General features: G+C 40.9%; 4 protein-coding genes across 5 annotated transcripts in view; 1 reads left to right on the forward strand and 3 right to left on the reverse strand.

Annotated features, from left to right (window-relative positions):
• The window catches only part of frem1b (Fras1 related extracellular matrix 1b), a 52,786-nt gene extending 51,282 nt beyond the window's left edge, over nucleotides 1-1,504 (forward strand). For both annotated transcript variants that reach the window (XM_031875300.1, XM_031875299.1), the window contains exon 37: nucleotides 116-1,504. In XM_031875300.1, coding sequence (XP_031731160.1) covers nucleotides 116-303 — 188 coding nt within the window. In that variant the 3' untranslated portion in view covers nucleotides 304-1,504. The remainder of the gene's footprint in view (nucleotides 1-115) is intronic.
• Nucleotides 1,505-4,375: 2,871 nt separating this feature from the next.
• LOC116398724 (sterile alpha motif domain-containing protein 9) lies at nucleotides 4,376-8,922 on the reverse strand. The gene has a single exon (XM_031875288.1). The coding sequence runs from the start codon at nucleotides 8,827-8,829 to the stop codon at nucleotides 5,782-5,784; it is 3,048 nt and encodes a 1,015-aa protein (XP_031731148.1). The 5' UTR covers nucleotides 8,830-8,922; the 3' UTR covers nucleotides 4,376-5,781.
• A 913-nt stretch (nucleotides 8,923-9,835) lies between these two features.
• LOC116398726 (uncharacterized) lies at nucleotides 9,836-14,634 on the reverse strand. Its single transcript, XM_031875290.1, has 2 exons — nucleotides 10,604-14,634; nucleotides 9,836-10,439 (listed from the first exon to the last, which is right to left on the reverse strand). Exons 1-2 carry the CDS (start codon nucleotides 11,333-11,335, stop codon nucleotides 10,113-10,115), a joined length of 1,059 nt encoding a protein of 352 aa, XP_031731150.1. The 5' UTR covers nucleotides 11,336-14,634; the 3' UTR covers nucleotides 9,836-10,112.
• LOC116398725 (uncharacterized) lies at nucleotides 13,269-19,506 on the reverse strand. The gene is made up of 2 exons (XM_031875289.1): nucleotides 18,030-19,506; nucleotides 13,269-13,601 (listed from the first exon to the last, which is right to left on the reverse strand). The coding sequence occupies exons 1-2, from the start codon at nucleotides 19,146-19,148 to the stop codon at nucleotides 13,533-13,535; spliced, it is 1,188 nt and encodes a 395-aa protein (XP_031731149.1). The 5' UTR covers nucleotides 19,149-19,506; the 3' UTR covers nucleotides 13,269-13,532.
• Between the last annotated feature and the right edge of the window lie 1,277 nt (nucleotides 19,507-20,783).

The following is a 20,783-nucleotide window of genomic DNA, read 5'->3' on the forward strand; positions in this document are numbered from 1 at the left end:
AATTTGGCAAGCAAACCTGAGACGTAAACATAAAACAGATTTAGGATGAGAACATTATAGTGTTGCATGTCTGAATCCTGGTGAGTAATTGTTGCTTACTCTGCATGTTTCTCAGGTCTGTCTGGAGGTTCGGGTCGCTGGATGTGGGCTGACGGTCGGACGCTGTCCTTCTCCAGACTGAGGGGGTCCGACTCCGGTGTCGGCTCTGACTGTGTGCTGGTTGAAAACCCCAGAAACTGGATCTCTACAGGCTGCTCCCCCGAAACTCAACACACATTCATCTGTTCATCGACAGCTCACTGAGAGACATATTTACCGCTACCGTCATAACAACCTCTCTGAACATGTTAAAGTCATAATTAATGAGACGTAATGATGCTGCTCTGTACATTAGTTTTAATATTTTTTTCATAATAAAGATCGCTGCACAAACCGATGTATGGGTCTTTGAACTTTAGATGCAGATCAGCAGTTTGATCTGTTTCAAACACTATACTCAAGTACTGTACTAAAGTATACATTTAAGGGTACTTGTACTTTACTTGAGTATTTTCTTTTCACTTTATACTTCTCTTCCACTACATCTAGGGAAATATTGTACTTTTTTCTTCACTACATTCATTTGACAGCTTTAATTACTTTACAAACTAAGATTTCGTGCACACAAAACAAGACTTTACCAGTTTACACAAGTACAGCTGGAACATTTAGTCGATTAATCAATTAGACGATTGCCATGAATGTGAAAATGTGATTTTTCATGCATAAACATTTCAGCTGTACAAATTTTAAGATTTGTGTTTTTTCCTTTCAATAATGTTAATAATCGCAATGTATTAGTAATAATGTTGAGGTCTGGACTGTCGGTTGGACTAAACAAACATTGTGAAGGTGTCACTTTGGGCTCTGGATAACTGTGACGACATTCCTCACTATTCTAACAAACCACACAATCAATCGATTAACGGAGAAAATAATCAGCAGATTGATCCATAATGAAAATAATCAATAGTTAATAATCAAAATGAGCTCCACCTTAAACATCTACCATAGTAAAATCCTACTTTTACATGAATGCATGAGTAATATATAAGCTGATGATAATAAGATTTAATAGTGTAACAGTCACAGGGGGCATTTCTCGGCATTGAGTACTTTTTCACCTTATGGTGTTAGAACTTTAACTTAAGATAAGGATCTGAGTACTTCCTCCACCACTGCTTTCAAATCTAGCTTTTAGCATAAAACAGATGTAACTCCGCCTATATTCTCAACTACATGTATTTTTTTCTTGTGTAATGATAAATGCCACCAGTCTTTGGAGAATAAACTGGATGACTGGTAATTATTTATTACATTTTTTTATTGACCTGTTGGTTCTGAAGTGGTTTGTTTTTCAGGATAATTTACATTTGAAATGATGCTTTGAGGGAAGTTTTTTAATCTGATGAATTAATCTTGTTTCTCTCCTCCACAGGATTTATCAATGTCATCATTTATAAAATAATCTGTGGAGTTTCAGTCTGCAGTATATTTCTTTCTAGTTTTCCTTCACTTGTGACTTAATTTACTTTCTAAAAGTCTTTTAGACGAGCCAGAGAATAGATACGAGCTGAGAAGGTTGAGTTTGAATGGAAAGTCTATTATATGTACTATGTGCATCAGATGAACTTACATCTTTATGAAACCAGCCTGAATGTAGTGTGAAACAATCAGCAGAGGGCAGCACAACAGCACAGACACTCAATTCCAGTAAGGCCGGACCCGATATCAACACAAACAAAATTTTAATTGTGCAACAAAATTCTAAACATAAATGATGATGATTTTGCTTCTATGCCCAAAAGCTGGTCCATTTTTTGTGATTGGCTAAAAGAAGGAACCACTTTCATCCTGGTGATATATTTTTTTATTTTTATGAAGCTTAAGTTTTTATTAAAAAGCCACTTCAATGCTACAAAGTCTTCACCATTAACAAACATGTTTTTGATTTATTCTACCTCCACCTACACTCCACCCGCAAACATATGTCTTCATGTTTTCTAACAGAAAAGGGGTTTATATGCAAGGTGGCTGCACTAATGAGTTGCCAAAAAAACATCAGTTTTTCACGGTCAGCATGTTTTTTGTTGACGCTTGGCGTTGTGTACCTGGAATGCTGGTATGTCCTTCGCAGGGGGCGTTTCTAGGATTCAAAGAAAGGGGGGGCTTAGCCCCAAGGGGAGTGGCATGTTGGCAATTTTTTTAGGGCCCATTTGGGGCCGTGGATATCCATTGTTTCAGACAGTTCATAGATTGGTTCAATCAGAAAGAGTGCGATTTTGCTCTGTAGTTTTGCTTGCATTCAGTATATGATAACACAAGAGACAGAATTTCAGGATCATAGTGAAATTTGACAACAAAAATATGAACTTTTCTCAAATAAAGAGAGAGAAATAATTTTCCTACTTGTAAAGGAAAGACAGATAAACTAGCTTTCATATCCACGTCACTCCCAAATCCTAATTCTTAAAGGGGCCGCACACAATGGATGGAGAATGGACCTGACAGTGTCAACTTTATACCGTTAAGTATGATGATAGGCTGTTGGATTGTAATTTGAAGGGGGAGAAAAGATACAAACCAGAACGCACGCACAGATGTAGCATGTTAGAGTTATAAATAACTTGTCCATGTGAGAAACAATAGTTTAATTTAATGACATCACCAAAAACAAAATAATATTTTTTTTTTGTTTTTGTTTTTAAAGCCAATAATGGCAAATTATTTGGGGGGGCTGAAGAACATTTTAGGGGGGCTTCAGCCCCCCCTAAAACGACGCCCCTGGTCCTTCACATATGTTAACAACCGCTCATCTGATCTACTTAACACTTGGCAGGTGTATTAATGGGGACCCAAGAGAGTGCAGTTGGTGCAATTTGGAAATGAGACACGTTCGATATTAATGCATTTTGAATAAACAAGCCCCCCAAACAGGCCCCTGCGGACTGGGGCTTCAGGGCTCTGCAGGGTTCCCTTACTGGATGCTGTATAAATTGTTGCAAACAGACTCTTCTTTACTTCCCTGGAGTCAACGCGAGCAGATAGTCAACCTGAAGCAGCCTCGAACCAGAGCGTGGTTGCAGCCTATGCAGTTTTAATGGATGGAATAGAATAGAATGATAAAATGTTTGCCATGGGTCCTAATTTAAAGTGTCACACTCTCAGGGAGGTAGGGACAATCTCATTTTCAAGGTGACAGACACAGATGTAGCAGACACAGATTTTCTCATGTGCTCTATCTATTTCCGTTTTTACATAATATGCAAATTAACTGTAAATTTCCTAAAATTGTAATATTTTTTTTTCTTCAGATTAAATTAATCAAACAACTAATAATGTTTTGAGAAGAGATATGTTCACATACTGTTATGATGGTCGTTTCTCACAGTAATGAATAACTTAGTATGTCAGACAAGTCCTACGAGTCCTACAGGGCGTTGTTGTCCCTCCGCTTTGTGTCATGGCGAACAATGCCCCATAGCTGTAAAATAACCACAACATACCACAGCCTGTTGTGCACTGTTGCTTAGTTTTTCAAGTTGCACATGTTTGAACAAGAAAAGAGGCTCAGTCTGTCACGATCAGGCTTTACCTTCTGTGTTCTGTGTGTGTCTTTGTGTAGCTTCACCCTCCTCACTCTACCTGTCAGTCACTCCCTCAGCATCAGCATCAGCCTAACTCCCTTCACCTGTTCAAGCCACTTTATAAACCCCTGCCTCTCAGTCACTCACTGCCAGATCATTGTCATGTCTACCTGCCCGTTTGCCTTGTCCTATCCCGTTTCGCCGTCTGCATGCATTGTCTCAGTTCTGCTGGATTTTCCCCTCGTCTCTTGTCTCGTCCGTGGATTCACTGTGTTCCTGTAAGTTCATGGTCTGATTTAAGTGTTCATTAAATTCCCACTTCACTCTACTTCTGGTCTGGTCTGCATTTGAGTCCACCATCATGCCCCGTGACACAGTTACTTGTTACTATACAAAGCCAAGACGGTAGCTATTTGGTGAGTACAAAGTTACAATAACCGATTTGAAAAACTGACAAATGGGATAAACCTGATCCCACCTACAGCAGAGAAAAGATTACTCAAAGTATTTATCTTAGATCCAGTAAGAGGTAAGCATTTGGTTGGCGTTATAATAAATATAGAGACAATTTCATAATTTTTCCAAGGCCTGAAATCTGTAAAATTGATTTCAGGACATTGAACAGCTGTAGACAGCTCACAGAGATACACAGGTTGACACATTTAAGCTGCTATAAAGTGTCACTAATTTCATACTACACATGTATACAGAGTGACGGTTACAATGATTAACAACAATTAAGACAATACTGTAAATAAGATATTTTTTATTGCATAGTTTAGGATTATACATGCATATCAGTGGCATGTCCAGACTCTTTTGACAGTAGTGGCTGAAGTTGGGCACTGACTCAAGCAGTAATGTGGCATGAAGTACATTTGTGCTCACACACACGTCAAATAACATTAATTTACCATTTATAATTGTAATACTCATATCTACAATATTTACTCACATTACAGTATCTTACAGCAACAACATACACATGGATGTCCCGCCTCTGAGAGGGCAAACAGCAAATCATAGTTTAGTATTATGGGTTGTGTGGTCACACCCCGGATACATTTACAGTTCACAAACCATTTCTGGCAAAATCCTGTCCTTACAGAAAACCAACAACGCATTTGTCACACAAGATTAATTTCACGTTAACTTGTTCAATAATGTTTATAAAGGTGTTATAGGGTACAGTCAAACAAAACTACAAAAATGATTGAGGGCGAGATCAATGGTTCTCAGCTGGGTTTTCTATTTCTTTGAGAAAATGAGCAAGAGTTTATTTTGTGCTTGTGTTGCACTTGTTTGTACAAAAATGAGCTACGCTTACATTTAGCAAATGAGTCGCATCTGTAAGAGACATAAAAAAACTTCAGAAAGTGGATGATAAATGTAAATAAAAGATAAGATGCATAAAAAGAATATAATTAACAGTACATATGCAGCTATATATGAGCTACAGGATACTTAACCCTGTTATCTGTCTGATTATAAAACACTCATGGGCTTTTATGAGGTGTGTTTAAAAGTCCATCACAGTGACTCACTGGCTGCCACACATATTTCTCAAAAGGTACAGTTCATGAGTCAGCTGTTTGTACAAAAATGAGCTCAGCTTAACTTCTGTATTATGATATTTGCACTTTCAAATAAATGAATAGGAGATGGTTTGGCAAATATGCCACATCTGCAAGAGACAACAAAAACAAAACAACAAATACTCCTCAAAAGATAGATAATACATGTTAATAAAAGATTAGATTTCATGAAAAGAATATAAAAACGAACAGTATATACTGTATGCAGCTGTATTGAGCTACAGGTGTTCCATTTAACACGGCAATGTGTCTCATTATCAAATGCTCATTATGAGATGTGTTTGAAATTCCGATGAGAAGTCCGAGGAGATGTAAAGGAATCTTCTTATTGTCATTCAATAAGTGAGCTTAAAGATTGGACAGAGATGTGAACTTTTTTCACATCTGTACTCCTTCTGTTCCGCAGAAGGAGTACAGTTTTTGGGAGGTGAAGGCTGAGGAGAAGAGACGGATTCAGTTCCATTCACATGGACTTTGATCAGTTCACAGATTTTTTTCTCACTGTACAGTTAGTTCATCTCTTTGCACTTCCGATGCAATTGTTTGTACAATCAGCTACCCTAGTTTTCATACTGGATATCATATGCCAGGGGTCCATTAATAGCAAAACCAAGGTAGAAAGTAACCTTTTCTGTGCTCGCACCACTTCTTATACCAGCAATTAAAGCTGGACGCACAGGGATTTTCACTTTGCCATAATTGGCAAACACCTCTCCTTGTTCAGTGGTTCCACTGACGCGGTGAAGGCGGTTGATAATTGCTTCTTTTTTAAATATATCTCCATTCCGCCAAAGTTGAGCCAAGGTGTCACGGCGCATATCTCTAAAATTCTCATCTAGTTGGTGTTTAGAAACAAGCCTTTTGAGTCCCTCTTCTTTCCCCAGGTAGAGGTGGGCAATAGTGTTTCTTATTCGAAATGATAAAATCAGGCGTTTCGATTTTCGAATTGCTCTCACATATGTCTCAATTGCTGTGTTTTCCTGCCCAGGACTTGGCCAGAGTAACAGCAGAGCCAGGTAGTATGGATCTGGGAAGGGATACTGAAGTCCTACTTCTTGGAGAGTTTTCAAAAGTAGATCAGAGAGGTAGCGGTAACTCTTTACATGTTTAGATTTTCGTTTCAAAAGGTAAAGAACTATGTTTGACAAAATGTAATTGATTGTTTCCTTTGTCTTTTGTTTTTGTTGCAAAAATGCATAGCATTCTGTGATCCTCTCAATCTCTTTGTCAGCATTGTCCAAATGTTGAAGAATTCCTGCAAATGTATCTGCATTTTGCTCTTCAAGAAACAATCTTCGTTCTTCAATATCGATTTCCAAATTGAGACGAGGATTGCATTGTCGTTCGTTTTTCATTTCTTCTGAAGTTGTGCAAAAAAGAGCTACATACTTTATAAAAAGAGCACTGACAATTGCACGAAAATCTGATTTAGAAGTGTTTGCTTTTATATTTGTGAAGTAAAAGACAAGAAGTTCGAAAATTTCTTTTACTTCAGTTTTTAAACTCTGGAGAAACTGCTTGTGTTCTTTGATGATCTCCACATATCTGTTGTTGATGACATTGTCCTCCTTATGCACACTGGTGATTGAGATCGATTTTTTCAGAAAACTCTGCAAATACCTCTTGTTCATTGGGTCACTTTCCTCAAAGAACGGCAATCTGCTCAATATCTCAAAGACCAGGAAGGCAATATCCAGCACACCCACATAGCCAGCAACATTATATGACTTTCTGGGGTAGTCTTCCGACTTATCATCAGCAGCTTCTGTGTCAGGTTCGTCCTCTTCATTTGCCAGCTCTTGAGCACTTTTAAATGCTGCGATAGCATAATTTGCAATTTGAATGTTTGTGTTTAAGTCTTCTGGATTGCGGGATGTCTCCTGCTTTTCTCTGTTGTTAGATTTTAAATTACTTTTGTGAATCTGCCCAATTGTATCAAATGTGTAGGGGTGTTGTTTGATGTTCTTGGCCTTTTCAGCCCATTGCAGAGCCTCCGGGAAGTCACACTCCACGATGTATAGATATCTCGCCAGTGCCTGAGGAATAGATGCACTTGTCACCAACCTGGACGATGCTTTCACAAAGATTTTTTGGACAGTTTGTCTCCCTTGATCATTGTGGATTTTGCCTATGAGAGGAGAAAATGTTTCTCTCTCATCTCCAGCTTTCTTGCGCTGCCTTTCAATCAACATTTGTTGAATTGAGCGCATGAACCTGTGTTTGACAACTCCAACACTGAAGAACAGATCACAGTGAAGCATCTCCATAGTGATATCACTTACTCTTAAAGAGTAGCTTCTCTCCAACTCTTCCAGACACGCAGATGCTATGGAGTGATGAAGGATTCGGATTCCTTTGTATCCTCCCAAGTCTTCAACTGTGTCAATAATGAGGAAGTTTGAATAGGGCTCCATTCTGCCCATTACGCTGTCCCCACTCCAATGTATCATTTTCATCCCCAAAAAGTCTTGACAGAGGGAGAGAGAGATTTCAGATTCTGGCACATAGGTGTTAAGTAACGCTAGGAAGGCAAACAGCCTGGCCTTCTTTGAGCTGTAATCAAAATTCTCCAACATGTTACGAGCAAGATCCTTGATGTATTTCTTGTCAAAATTGCTCTTCATGATCATGAAGCTGTAAAAGTTTTCAGGTTTTTCATGAGTTTCTTTAAGCTCTCTGAGTTTTTTTTCAAACTCCTTCTGTTCTTCTTGTGTCAATGAAGCAGTTATGAATTGACTTGGTCCTGTGTTGTGCTGTTTGTATTGCTCCTGTGGGCTATGGGAACGAACACAGTTAAGGATGATGACTTTGCAGTTTGGTGCGTCACCCACATTCATGTTTAAGCCATCCTCTACTGCTTTATGTATGCAGTTCACCAGTTCGTGAGGATTCTCAGTTTCTTTTGAATCATCGACTAACAGTAAAACTGGAGATGGTTTCTCACTTTCAAGTTTCATGAGCGTACTGACTTGAATGGCAACTTCTTTCTTTGACAGTGTGTTGTCTTTCAGCACAGCACACCTGAACTCTTGACGGAGATCCCACATCACATGCATTGCCAGAGTGGTACCTCCACAGCCTGGATGGTGAAACAGATTGAGTAGAGCACACATGTTTTTGGAATCCTTCAACTGAGACCTAATCATCTTCTTCACATTTTCATACTTGTCCCGTTTAACAAATGGCTTCTCTTTGTCTTTGTCACAGAAGTAGAAGTTCCACCATTTGACTTTGCCTCCTTTGTAGAATTCCTCCTCAACTCTGATTCTGTGGTCATGAAACTCTGAACTGTTTTCATCAATTGTTTTTTCACACTGATTCAGACACAAAATATCCAGAGCTGTTAATAAGTCTTCATCCTTCTGCTTTAGAACAACAAAACTAGAACCAGAAGAGGGAAGCAACCTTTCAGACGACTGATTGAATGGTCCCAGTGCCATTATGGTTCCATTGACCTCACTGAGGGTCAGCTCATATATAGATAGTGGGTCAATGTGTTGACCCAACACATTGATCCAATGTGTTGACCCAATGTGTTGACCCAGTGTGACTCTGACCCAGTGGGTCAGAGTCACACTTTTCTTGTACAAGCTCACGCCATTTTTCATAAATGCCCTGAGATTCACAAATATTGATGATACTTTCCTCTTTTGTTTGTTTTATGAAAGACTTGTAGATGTCAAATATTGGGTCTTTCTCAGTGTGAACAGGTGAAAGTAAGAGGAAAATGATGAGACTTCCTCCGCATAAAAGAACTTCAGGGTTGGAAATGAATGAAACCAATTGCTCTACATCTTTGCAAGATTTCCTAAACCAGTTCCTATAGTCTAACTCCTTGTTTGAGTCACAGTCAAGGTCATGTCTGCCATTGCAGAAGACCCAGCTGGTCTGTTTGTAGAGGTTAAGACTCTTTCTCACTGATTCAGTTTCTCCTTGATACTGTGATGGTGTATGCAGATTGGCCACCCTTGACTCTCTGTAGGAATGACACAGTCCACCCGGAGCAACAGAGTTGGGGTCAAAGTCCAACACACAAAAGAGTTTCAGCTTATTTAAAAACTTAAGGTACTGCACTTGTTCTGGACTGCTCTTGTTGACAACAACAATAAAATGGTTATAGTTGTCCAGTGAGTTCCCACCACAAGTTAACAAATTCTTAAGTTTGTCACCCTGGTTAGCTTCTTTCTTCAAAACGTCTTTTGAAAGACTCTTCTGTTCCAATGGACCTGTATGAACAGTAAAGTAAATGCATTTTTGAGTAAAAGAAGACACTCACAAAACAACATCTTAGGGGCTGGTTTTGTTAATGTCACCAAATCCAATGAAAAAAGTAAAACCACTGTGTATTGTTTTGTGACTTTTCTACCCTGTCTGAGTCAACCCTGGTTAAGACGTAAAACTTTAAAATCACTTCACAGATGTATATAGTTTCATTTTATTTTAAACAGTAATTTTCTAAAACTCTGGTCAATATATTTTTTTATCAAAAGAACAGAAAGAAATAGTGCATTTGTTGGGGACTATTTTAATCCACATTTGGTGCTCTTGTGAGTATTTGTGGCAGCAGGACGGTGTGTATGGAGTGAGTCAAAATAAACTACAGTGTGTGTTCATGGTGATGAAGGAACATGTCACCCAGTGCAACATTGCGACTCGTAATGTGTTTTTAATAGTTGTTGGACAACAATAGAGCTCTGTGGCAAAGAGGATGAAGATCAGGCTTTGACTACACAAGTTAATATTATTTGTGGGATCAGTTCATTGTTTCAGTGTTTTTGGTCTTTGTTGAAAGACTTAATTAAATATGTCAGTTAGTACGTGTCAACAAGCTAGTATAGAAAACATTACGAAATAATGCAGACTATCAGCAGAATACAAAAACAATGTATTTTCAAATTAATGCAACTTCCCAGATTGAATACATATTTGCATTGGTTGTCTTACCCATGTTCTTTTCCAGCTGATGAGCAAGTTCCCGTTGATTGATTTCTTTCAGAATGTCTATTGTGACCTGTAAAGCCTCCTTGCTTCCATAGTGGTCAGTCATTAACGTAGTGGTGTCAATGATGTCCTTGCCCTCCAGTTTACCTCGAGGAATATGTTCATGCTCAGGTGCACCATATTCTTGTAAGTAGAACTGAAAGTCTTTTAGGTCAGCTTCATAGAGGTTGGCTAGGATTTTCTGGATCTCCACAGTGATCTTTGATATGTCTGTGGTCTGCAGGAAGAAACAGAAGTAAATATTTAGTGTAAAACTTTACAACGTAATCATTGTCCATACTTGATAAAAATCCTGAAAGTTTGATATATTTGTGTGCACTAACAAAAGGCTCTATACATGCTGGATGTAATAATTAATATATGACAAAACAGAGATTTTACCACAATAGCTCCTTTTCTCCTGGCCCCTAAGTCCTGTGGCTTTGGCTGCTGAATTCCCTCCTTCTCTGAAACTTTTTGGAATGGTAGCTGAGCCTTTTCAGATTCCTTTTTCACCATTTTGTCTGTTTTTGATTCAGTTTTGTAATAGAAATTTGGTTGTTTGATTGCTAGGGCCTGAGCCAGACCCAGTTCAGGTTGAGTGGGTTTTGGAAATTCTTTTTGGTCTGTGGTGGTGTGAAGGATTGGTTGCAGTGTTGGCTCTGGTTTATTGCGCAGCTGATGGAGTTCTGCCAGAATCTTCACAGCAGGACCATTTTTCAAATCCAGTTCTAGAAAATCCTGCTTTTTGAAGCAAACAAGGCAATCTCCAGACACATCTTCCTCTTGGAGTCGTTCTGCATATTTGCTATATATGTTAACATGCTGCAGTAACCACTGGTTCACTTCCTCCTTTGTCCAGTTTTTCACATATGGTGGGAACTGTGATTCATGTTGTCCTTCTTTCAGACTTTCTAGATAAAATTTGATTTTTACAGCAGGACCATGATTTATTCCCAAGTCCAATATGTCTTTCTTTTCAAAGAAAACAAAACTGTCTCCAGACACGTCCTCTTCACAGAATTTGTCGGCATAAGTCTCCTGAACTTTGACCACTGTCATCAGCCACTGGTGGACGTCTTCCTTGGTCCATTTTTCAATTGTGGGAGGCAGCTCCATTGTTGAGCGTCTCATTTCGGATCAACCTAAAGTGAGTTGAGTAAAAGATAAAAATAATTAAATAATAGTCAGGAATGTAGTGAATGATGATGGGAAGATGATAAAAACTGAAATGGGATAATGACAATGATAAAAAAAACTTTAATCTTAAAATTTTGACAAACTTCTCCCAGAAACTACTTTTAGGATCCCTAGGTCACTAAGAGGTTGGACCCTCAATTTACCACGTGCCTCGATAAACTCAGAGATAAGACACTGCAACTTGGGGTCAATCTTGACACTCAAACCAATTTATGAAGTATAAGACCCCCATAAGAACAGAGTCTACAAGGTTTTATGACCCCCACCTTTTTTGTTTTAGGTGGGGGGGGGGGGTTGAGGGTGGCCACAGGGATGTAGCTGTGTTTAAGAGCAACTACATTCCTAAGTAACAGGAAATACACAGACACATCCGACTTAGTTTTGATGGAAAATAACATGTACCTTCATTGATATGTTATGCTGAGAGCTAACATAAGTAATAGGGAGAGTGCTTTGACATGTGGGTTTTGGACCTTCCGTTTACCTCTCTCCAATAGACTAAGTTTAGATTAAGTTAGTTTTCTATTCCGGTCAATTTCAATTCATACAACTTAAACAATCATGGTAATAAATAGGCCAATCCTTTTATATTAATTTTCAGAAATGCATCTTTGTGTCCCCAGAGAAACTGAAATTTTAATTGACCCTAATGTCATATCCTAATCCTTGTATTTTGTATATATATTTTGAATCAGTAACAACTTCTCTTTATTTGTAAAATATTCACAAATTTACTATTTTTAACTGTTAATACATGTGTTATGTTTCTTCTGTAGACATACTGTACAAAATTCAATTTACGTTACTGACTCACTTTATACAATGTATCTTTATAGAGTAATTGGCCAAGCTTGAAGTTCACCAAATCTCAAACATCCATCTATTAACTTCCGCTTATCCAGGGGCAGGTCACAGGGGCATCAGGTTTAGGAAGGCATTCCAGACGTTCCTCTCCCCAGCAACCCTTTCCAGGTTTTCCTGGGGAACCCCGAGGTGTTCCCAGGCCAGACGAGGTATGTAATCTCTCCAGCGTGTTCTGGGTCTACACTGGGGCCTCTTACCAGTTGGACGTGCCAGGAAAACCTCTAAAGGGAAAGATCCTGATCAGATGCCCAAACCACTTCAGCTGGCCCCATTCGACGTGAAGGAGCAGCGGCTCTACTCCAAGCTCCCTTAGGATGTCTCAGCTCCTCACCCTGTCATTAACGCTGAGCACAGCCACCCTACGAAGGAAGCTAATTTCGGCTGCTTGTATCCATGATCTCATTCTTTTGGTCTTGACCCAAAGCTCATGACCATATGTGAGGGTCGAAACGTACATGGACTGGTAAATCGAGAGCTTTGCCTTCTGGCTCAGTTCCCTTTTTGACACAACGGCCCCGAACAATGTCTGCAGCACTGAACTGCATACTTGATACTGTTGATACTATTCTGGTATCAAGTACACTTATGAACCCGCCTTATACTCGAACATGGTGTTTGTTATAGCCAATCCATGACTAGCACAGAAGTCCAACAACAATGCACATCTTGGGTTCAGATCATGCAGGCTGTTCCTGTCAATCACCCCTCTCCAGGTTTCTCCATTGTTACCCACATGAGCATTGAAGTCCCCCAGCAGAACTATAGTCTCCAAATGGCTCCCTTTCCAAAACTGCACCCAAAAACTCAAAGAAGGCTGGGTACTCTGAACCTCTGTTCGGTGCATAGGCACAAACAACAGTCAGATACTCAAAGTCCCATAGTGGTGTGGCGTGAGGTAGACGGAATGTCGTTTAAAGTTACGTGGACAGCCAATAGTTAGAGCACAACAACGCCACCTTAGGAATTGCACCTAAGGATTCACTTTTCCCACACAGTATCAGGATTCAGAGGACACTTCAGGTTCATTATACAGATTAGCCTGAGACGTGGTTCCAATACAAAAATAATCTTTATTCTGTTACAGTATTAATTCACCGTTATGGTTTATACACAAAATACTAAAAGAGGAGTAGGACTGCGGCTTACCAGTGGCGAGGTGGACCAGTGCAGGTGAGGATCCCAAAAGAGGAGGCACCCCGATCACACGTGTACACAACACTCACACACACAACCACACGTGAGGGTTCCTAACCAGGGGCACACCAAACTACACAGCACACGAAGGGAGACACCAACACCCGGAGGCACCAACCCCACCACCTTGGCTTGGCAGCTCCTACAGGGACAAAGGACACAATTACAAAAAGGCTCTGGTTCTCAGGAAAGAAAATCAAACAAAAGGAAAAAATATGAAAAAGACAAAACAACAAAAATAGCTCGGGTTAACTGATCAGCCAGGGGGGGGTGATCAGTAACCCAATTTATATAAACTAAAGGCCAGAGTGGGCCTTAACATCCCTGGTCAGAATACACAGAATGGCTCAGGCTAAAAAGAGGTTCTCATTAAAACAAGGGTGCTGCTGACAGCAAACAGCACAAGACAGGGGCGCAGTGCTGACAATAGCAGCGTCAGACTCTGTAGGCGACACAGCGCAGGTCAGGGTAGACGAACCCAGTAGGCCAAAGCCGTTAGTTGAACACGGCCGTAGGTAAAACACCGGTAAACAAAACAGCAGCGTCCTTGAACGTAAGCCGAGTTAGTTGTAGCCGCTTTCTGCCGCGTTCCGCTCGAACCCAACCAAAAGTCCCCTGTGATACGGGATGACATAGAATTAATAGAATAATCATTAACACCAAAGTATATAAACTAACAGAATAAAATCACCTTACCGATCAGGCAATATTCGTCAGCTCCAGAAGGGGGGAGGAGGGCATGTAGCGTAGCTACCGGCAGCTATATAAGCAAGACACGGTCACTAACAGGACACCATAGTACAATCACTTCAGGACCTAATTGAGACTCTCCGACAGATCCGCAGGTGAATCACCTGTACAGGACGAGGGGAGCCCCAGAGATTGTCTACAAAACAATGAAAGCCAATATAACACCAGAACAGTATGACCGGGAGAAACAATGCTGCCGCATTCTTGCGTACCCGCACAGCGGCGGATGTCCGGCAGACCGGAAGCGGGACACGCGTTTGATGTCAGGAGGGAGCTAAGGGAATCCCTGTCGCATTTATATGATGCCCGCCCACCGTGATTAGCTAGTGTTGGCCTTGTAATTAAAGATGTAATGTGTAAAAATGTAATACTAGTCACGACCAAAGTTTGGGAAAGACACAATTGTCCCAACCAATATTTTGTTCATTTTAATTGCCTGTTAGAAAAAATAAGCAGACACTCAGTTCTCCGTGGTCAACTCAGCAGACACTTACACTTTAGTGCACCTTGTAGCGTTAGACATTCCTGCAGCTATCTTCGTTATTACAGTCACCAAAGTGGTTAGCTAGTAGCTCCTAGTAGCTAGCATTCAGGGGAGAAAAAGGGCAGACTACCATGTCTCTTTGGTCTGGGAACTCACTGACCGTTTATTCTGCGCATGCGCACAACAGCACCCCAGTGCACACAGGCATACATCCTCCCACGTGACATCACTGCACAGGCCACTCAACATGGCTTTGCTACTCATATAAGGAATATGCTCAACACTCCCACTCAAAGACATGTGTATAGCTCTCTATGGTGGTAAATAAAAACCAAAAATACATAACTCCAAAATAAAACATTTTGCATACTGGCAGTGTTCTAAAAACTTCAAAAACATTTACATCTGTCAGTTCACATTACTCACCAAACAAATACCCCTTGAAACTCTCAAACTTATTCTTTGTCACTGGCTTGGTAAGAACATCAGCTATCATGTTTGCAGTAGGATAGTATTCTATAGATATTTTCCCTTCTGCGTGTGCAGACCGTATAAAGTGATACTTTATATCTATGTGTTTGCTTCTGTCTGCATACTGGGTTCTTAGATAAAGCTATCGCCCCCTGGTTGTCCTCGTATATCTTGACTGGTACATGCTGGTTACTACTATCTATTCCTCTAAGTAGTTGTACAAGGTACATACTCTCTTGAGTAGTGGCTGCAAGTGCCATATACTCTGCTTCGCAGGTGGATAATGCCACCGTTGGCTGTTTCCTACTCTTCCACGATATAACTGGACCATTCTCAGTTAAGCTGAAACAGTATCCACTTGTGCTCCTCCTATCATCCTTATCGGCTGCCCAATCAGCATCACTATATCCCTCCAGCTGTAGTAGGCTTTCCTCACATTTCTGGTAGTGTAGTTCTTGATCTATAGTACCCTTTAAGTACCTCAGTATGTGTTTTGCTGTAGCCCAATGCTGTTGCTTTGGTTCTGCTAGGTACTGAGATAGTTTACTCACAACCCAGCTCAGGTCAGGTCTGGTACATGTCATAATGTATATCAAGCTACCTACTATCTCTCTATATCCTGTCGAATCGATAACTTCACCCTCACTGTCAAAATTTAACTTTTGCTCACATGGGGTGGATCTCGGTTTGCATTCGGACATTCCAAATTTCGCTAATATTTTCTCTGTGTCTCTTTTGAGTCATTTTGATCTGAAATCGATACCTAGGAAGTGTTTAAGTGGACCCGTATCTTTCATCTTAAACCTTCTCTTCAACATTTCTTTTACATCACTGAGTAAGGTGTTGTTACTCGCTGCTATGATTAAGTCATCTACCCACACTAACAGAATCACTTTCTCGTTCTCAGATTTTCTGCTGTAGACACAATGATCAGCATCATTTTGCACAAAACCATTCTCTGTAAGGTGATCATGCAGTAACATGTTCCAGTTCCGCCCGGACTGTTTTAAACCATACAATGACTTGTTGAGTTTACACACTAAGTGTTCCCCTGTTTTTGACTTGATCTCAAAACCTTCCGGTTGCTCCATATATACCTCACAGTCTATTGGAGCATGGAGGTAAGCAGTCTTCACATCCATTTGGTGTAGGATAAGATCCTCCTGTACAGCCACCTGCATTAATGCTCGTACAGAGGTCATGTTGGCTGTCGGTGAAAAAGTCTCTTTATAATCAATCCCTTCCACTTGACTATACCCCTTTGCGACATATCTGGCTTTACAAGTCTCAGATCCATCTGGGCTCTCTTTCACTGCATATACCCAGCGACCTCCCACTGCTTGTTTGCCTCTTGGCAGTGGGGCCAGAGTGAAAGTATTATTCTCTGTCAAAGAGTTCATCTCCTCTTTCATCGCGTCAGCCCACATTTTTGACTTCTTAGAGTCCATTGCCTCTTTAAGTGTTTTAGGTACATCATAAGCCACTCTGTAGAAATAATCTACATTTTCACTTTCGTCATTATTACACTCAGCTTTACACTGGTACTCCTTTAAGTATTCTGGAGCCTTTCTCTGTCTCATAGGGTATCTCTTTTCTCCCTCTTCTCTCTGAGTACTATCTGTCTGGGTCGGACCTGCCTCAGCAGTCTCCTCAACATTTGACTCTTTACCCTCCTTAGGCTGTCCCTGACCCTGGTTGACTATCTTCGGTGGTGTATCTCTTTTCTCAATATCTTCCCCCATGTCACAATCTGTCTGAGTCTGGCCGTCTGCGCTACCTTTGGTGAGGAATTTCACCAGCCTATGTTTGAGGACTTTTCCTGTCTCGGGATAATACACGTTATATGCTGGACTATATTTGTCATAGCCTACAAGGATCCCCTTTTTGCATCTAGAATCCAGCTTTTTCTTATCCTGCTGATATACGTAGCATTCAGAGCCAAATATCTTCATGTTAGATAGGTTAGGTGTTTTTCCTGTGAAAACACGGTAAGGTGTCTGCTCTAGCCGCTTACTGTAGCACCTGTTGCGGATTTGAGCTGCTGTCTGTACAGCATATGTCCATAATTGCTTTGGGAGGTTACTCTCCAATAGCATGCATCGAGACATCTCGAATAAGGTTCTCCAACCTCTTTCGGCAGTTCCATTCTGATGAGGCGAGTAGGGTGCACTCTTCTCATGCCTTATCAAGTTACTCCTAAATAAAGACTGGAACTCCTGCCCGGTAAACTCTGTGCCGTTATCAGACCTTATGCACTTTATCTTTCCATATGGAGCTACATCTGCTATGAATTTTTCTGTAGCTTTTGTAGCGTCACTCTTTGCTTTAATAAAGTACGGAAAAATCATCCCACTGTAATCGTCAGTAAATGCTATTGCATATCTGTATCCATCTTTATCTGCTGGTTCTATCAGACCGCATAGGTCTGTGTGTACTAGCTCTAATACGGTTGTAGCTTTAACGTCTGCCTGTCTGTTTCTGCTTTGTGTAAACTTGCCCTGTGTGCATATTTCACAGTTTTGGTTGGACTTGTCATGTTTCCCTTTTATAGACATCCCTTCAACCACCTTTTCTAATTTTGCAACATCATCAAAATTACAATGACCAAGTATCCTATGCCACGTTTGAATGTCATGACAACCATACACTTCATCAACATTTTCATCCTCTACAGTGCTAAGGTAATACAGCCTACCATACACGTCCATTTTGAACATGGTACCATCCTTGTGGACCAGCCAGTCATTACCGTCCTTGAAGCGGACCTCAGCTCCGTTGGCTGTCGCTGCTTTGACTGAAAAGTCCCATCGTTTCCATTTGTGGAAACGATGGGATGTAGAGTGCTTGCTTGAGCCTCGTTTTCACCTGTCGTCCCTCGCTGTCCAGCAAGTAGACTTCGGCGTCTCCCCTCATCTTCGCCATCCCGCTCACCTTGGATCCGTCAGCGAGCTCGATCATGTGGTCCTCCGGTCTGAAGCTCTTGTCAACTGTTTTGCACTTTGTGGCGTCGTTGATCATGTGTGTTGTGGCGCCGCAGTCGACCATGAGACCCTTCTTGTTTCCTCTTTGTGCAGGACAGTCACTCATCCTGAAACAGAAAGATGTATGCTCTGCCTCTGTCTCTCCATCAGCTTTCTTCACATGGTCACGGCCTTGTCCTCGGCTGCGTCCCCTTCCTCGCTGTGGTGTGTCCCATTTTCGTTCCTCTCTTCTCACCTGGTAACCGTCAGGACATGCCCTGGCCATGTGTCCCTTTTTACCGCACGTGTAACACTCGACATCAGCCATGTCCATTTTCTTCCCTCTTCCTCGTGACCTCGTTGCCCCGCTAGTCTTCATCACGTTGTCTTCTTCAACATTCACATCACTTTTCCCATATTTTTCAGTACTCTCGTAACTTCGCAGTTTTGTTTTAAACTCGCCGAACGTTACAGTGTCACTTGTCTGAGTGATGTACACGATGAATGGCTTGTATGAATCAGGTAGTCCTTTTACTACCATAGCCATCTGAAGCCCATCACTAATATGCTCCTCTGCTCTTCTCAATGATGTGAATATAGTCTCTGCTCGAATAATATAGTCCGTGATAGTTTCATTGCTAGCCTTATGGAGCGAGGAAAGTTCACAATACAAACTCACAACGCGGGGTTTGTCCTTTCCCGCATAGTGCTCGCGAAGAATATTCAGTGCTTTTCTTACGTCACGTTTCGCGTCCCTCATTACCAATAACAAGCTCTTGTTGTCTAGACATTGCACTAGTTCTGCATATGCCTCACCGTTCTTTTCCTCGTCTTCCGCGAGAGCTTCTTCGTCATCCTCAGCTATCTCCGGGTCTTCTGAGATAACTTCTCTGAGGCGACATAACTCAATGTGCGCGAGGAACCTTGTTTCCCAGAGCTCGTAATTTTTCTCATCACCATCGAATAAAAGTCTGAACCACCTTTGGCCTGATTGACTGGGCCCATAACCTGTAGCGTTAGACATTCCTGCAGCTATCTTCGTTATTACAGTCACCAAAGTGGTTAGCTAGTAGCTCCTAGTAGCTAGCATTCACGGGAGAAAAAGGGCAGACTACCATGTCTCTTTGGTCTGGGAACTCACTGACCGTTTATTCTGCGCATGCGCACAACAGCATCATCCTCAACAGCAACAGCAACATCCTCAACAGCATCATCCTCAACAGCAACATCCTCCCACGTGACATCACTGCACAGGCCACTCAACATGGCTTTGCTACTCATATAAGGAATATGCTCAACACACCTATATCCTGAAATGCACGGTAAACGCATTCAAACGGCACAGATCGGGAGCGAACGAAGGACTTTGAAAGATAGCGGAAACATTAACGTGAGACAACATCCGGTTTCTTCAGACGGACATCCGGTTTTCAGAATAAGATGCCAACAAAGTATGAATTATATTCACATTAAGTATAAAACATGCTACCTGCATCTCGTGAGTTAAAGGGAAAATACACCTAAATTGTGGGTAAAGTGTCTTTATTCTTTGATCGCTGGGTAATCATAATTACCTTGGAGTTACAGCATTATATTGATGAACAGTAGAGCTGCATTCACATGCTCTGACTGTCATGAAGACAGACATTTTTGCTGAAACGTGCTGAAACATGTTATTCCTGTTGCACAGCAGTGGAACGTTTCACATACAGTCACACACTGAGCACAGATAGTGAAGAGATAGAACTGCTACTGTGTAAAGGGAATACTGCTGTTAAAAAAAACACCTGATTTGTTTAAAGTGTTTGCAAACCAAATGTTTTGGTTTGCACTGACAGTGTCCCTACCAATTCTGAGACCAAACCTACGCCCTTGAATTATAACCAACTCCTTTTACAATTCTGTTTAGTTTCCTGTCGTGAATTAGATGTTTAATGTTCTATCTGCAACTTTCCTCTCAACCAAAGCACAGACCATCATCCTGTCTGTTAGAAGAGGGGGGAGGGACGTTCTCCTCCTCCTTATATTGTCTTTCAGCCAGGACACTGTTTTGTGCTAAAATGTTAAATTTAATCTTATCCATTCATTTATTACACATACAGGTACACATATATATCTACATAGACCTATATGTGTCATGATAACAAGGTCTATCTATGTTGTATCATTGTTTTGTTCATTCTAACTTGAATTAATCAGGTTTTATTCAGTGATTTATATCAAACTGTTTGGTATTGTTCTGCAGCTGAGGTGGTTCCCAGCTGTCAAATAAGGAAGAATTAATTACACTATGTAAGTTAACTAGTGTTCATTTTGTAAAAAAATGTTAAATGAAAGTATCAAGATAGGTGTGAGGATAAGAGTGGTTTGCTGTTCATGCCAAACACTGCACCCTTTCTCAAGAAGATAAAAGCAAGAAGTCAGAAGAAAGACTCTGCTTTTACTCTGGACTTTGACTTTGATGGACTTTGATGCCCCCCCAGGCCTGCGGGGGGGGGGGGGGGGGGTATTTTGGGGGAACTCTATGTTTGGGCAAGTGGAATGCCTCATGCAGTGGTCCGATTGGGCAAGTGAAAATGTCCGTGCAGTAAACCATTCTGTTAGCAATCCATGAGTCGAGTCTGTCGACCAAGAGGCTGCCTTCCTTAAGTTTAAGTTT

The sequence above is a fragment of the Anarrhichthys ocellatus genome, unplaced genomic scaffold (genome assembly GCF_004355925.1).
Source record: "Anarrhichthys ocellatus isolate YVR2014 unplaced genomic scaffold, GSC_Weel_1.0 scaffold88, whole genome shotgun sequence".
NCBI classification, from domain to species: domain Eukaryota; kingdom Metazoa; phylum Chordata; class Actinopteri; order Perciformes; family Anarhichadidae; genus Anarrhichthys; species Anarrhichthys ocellatus.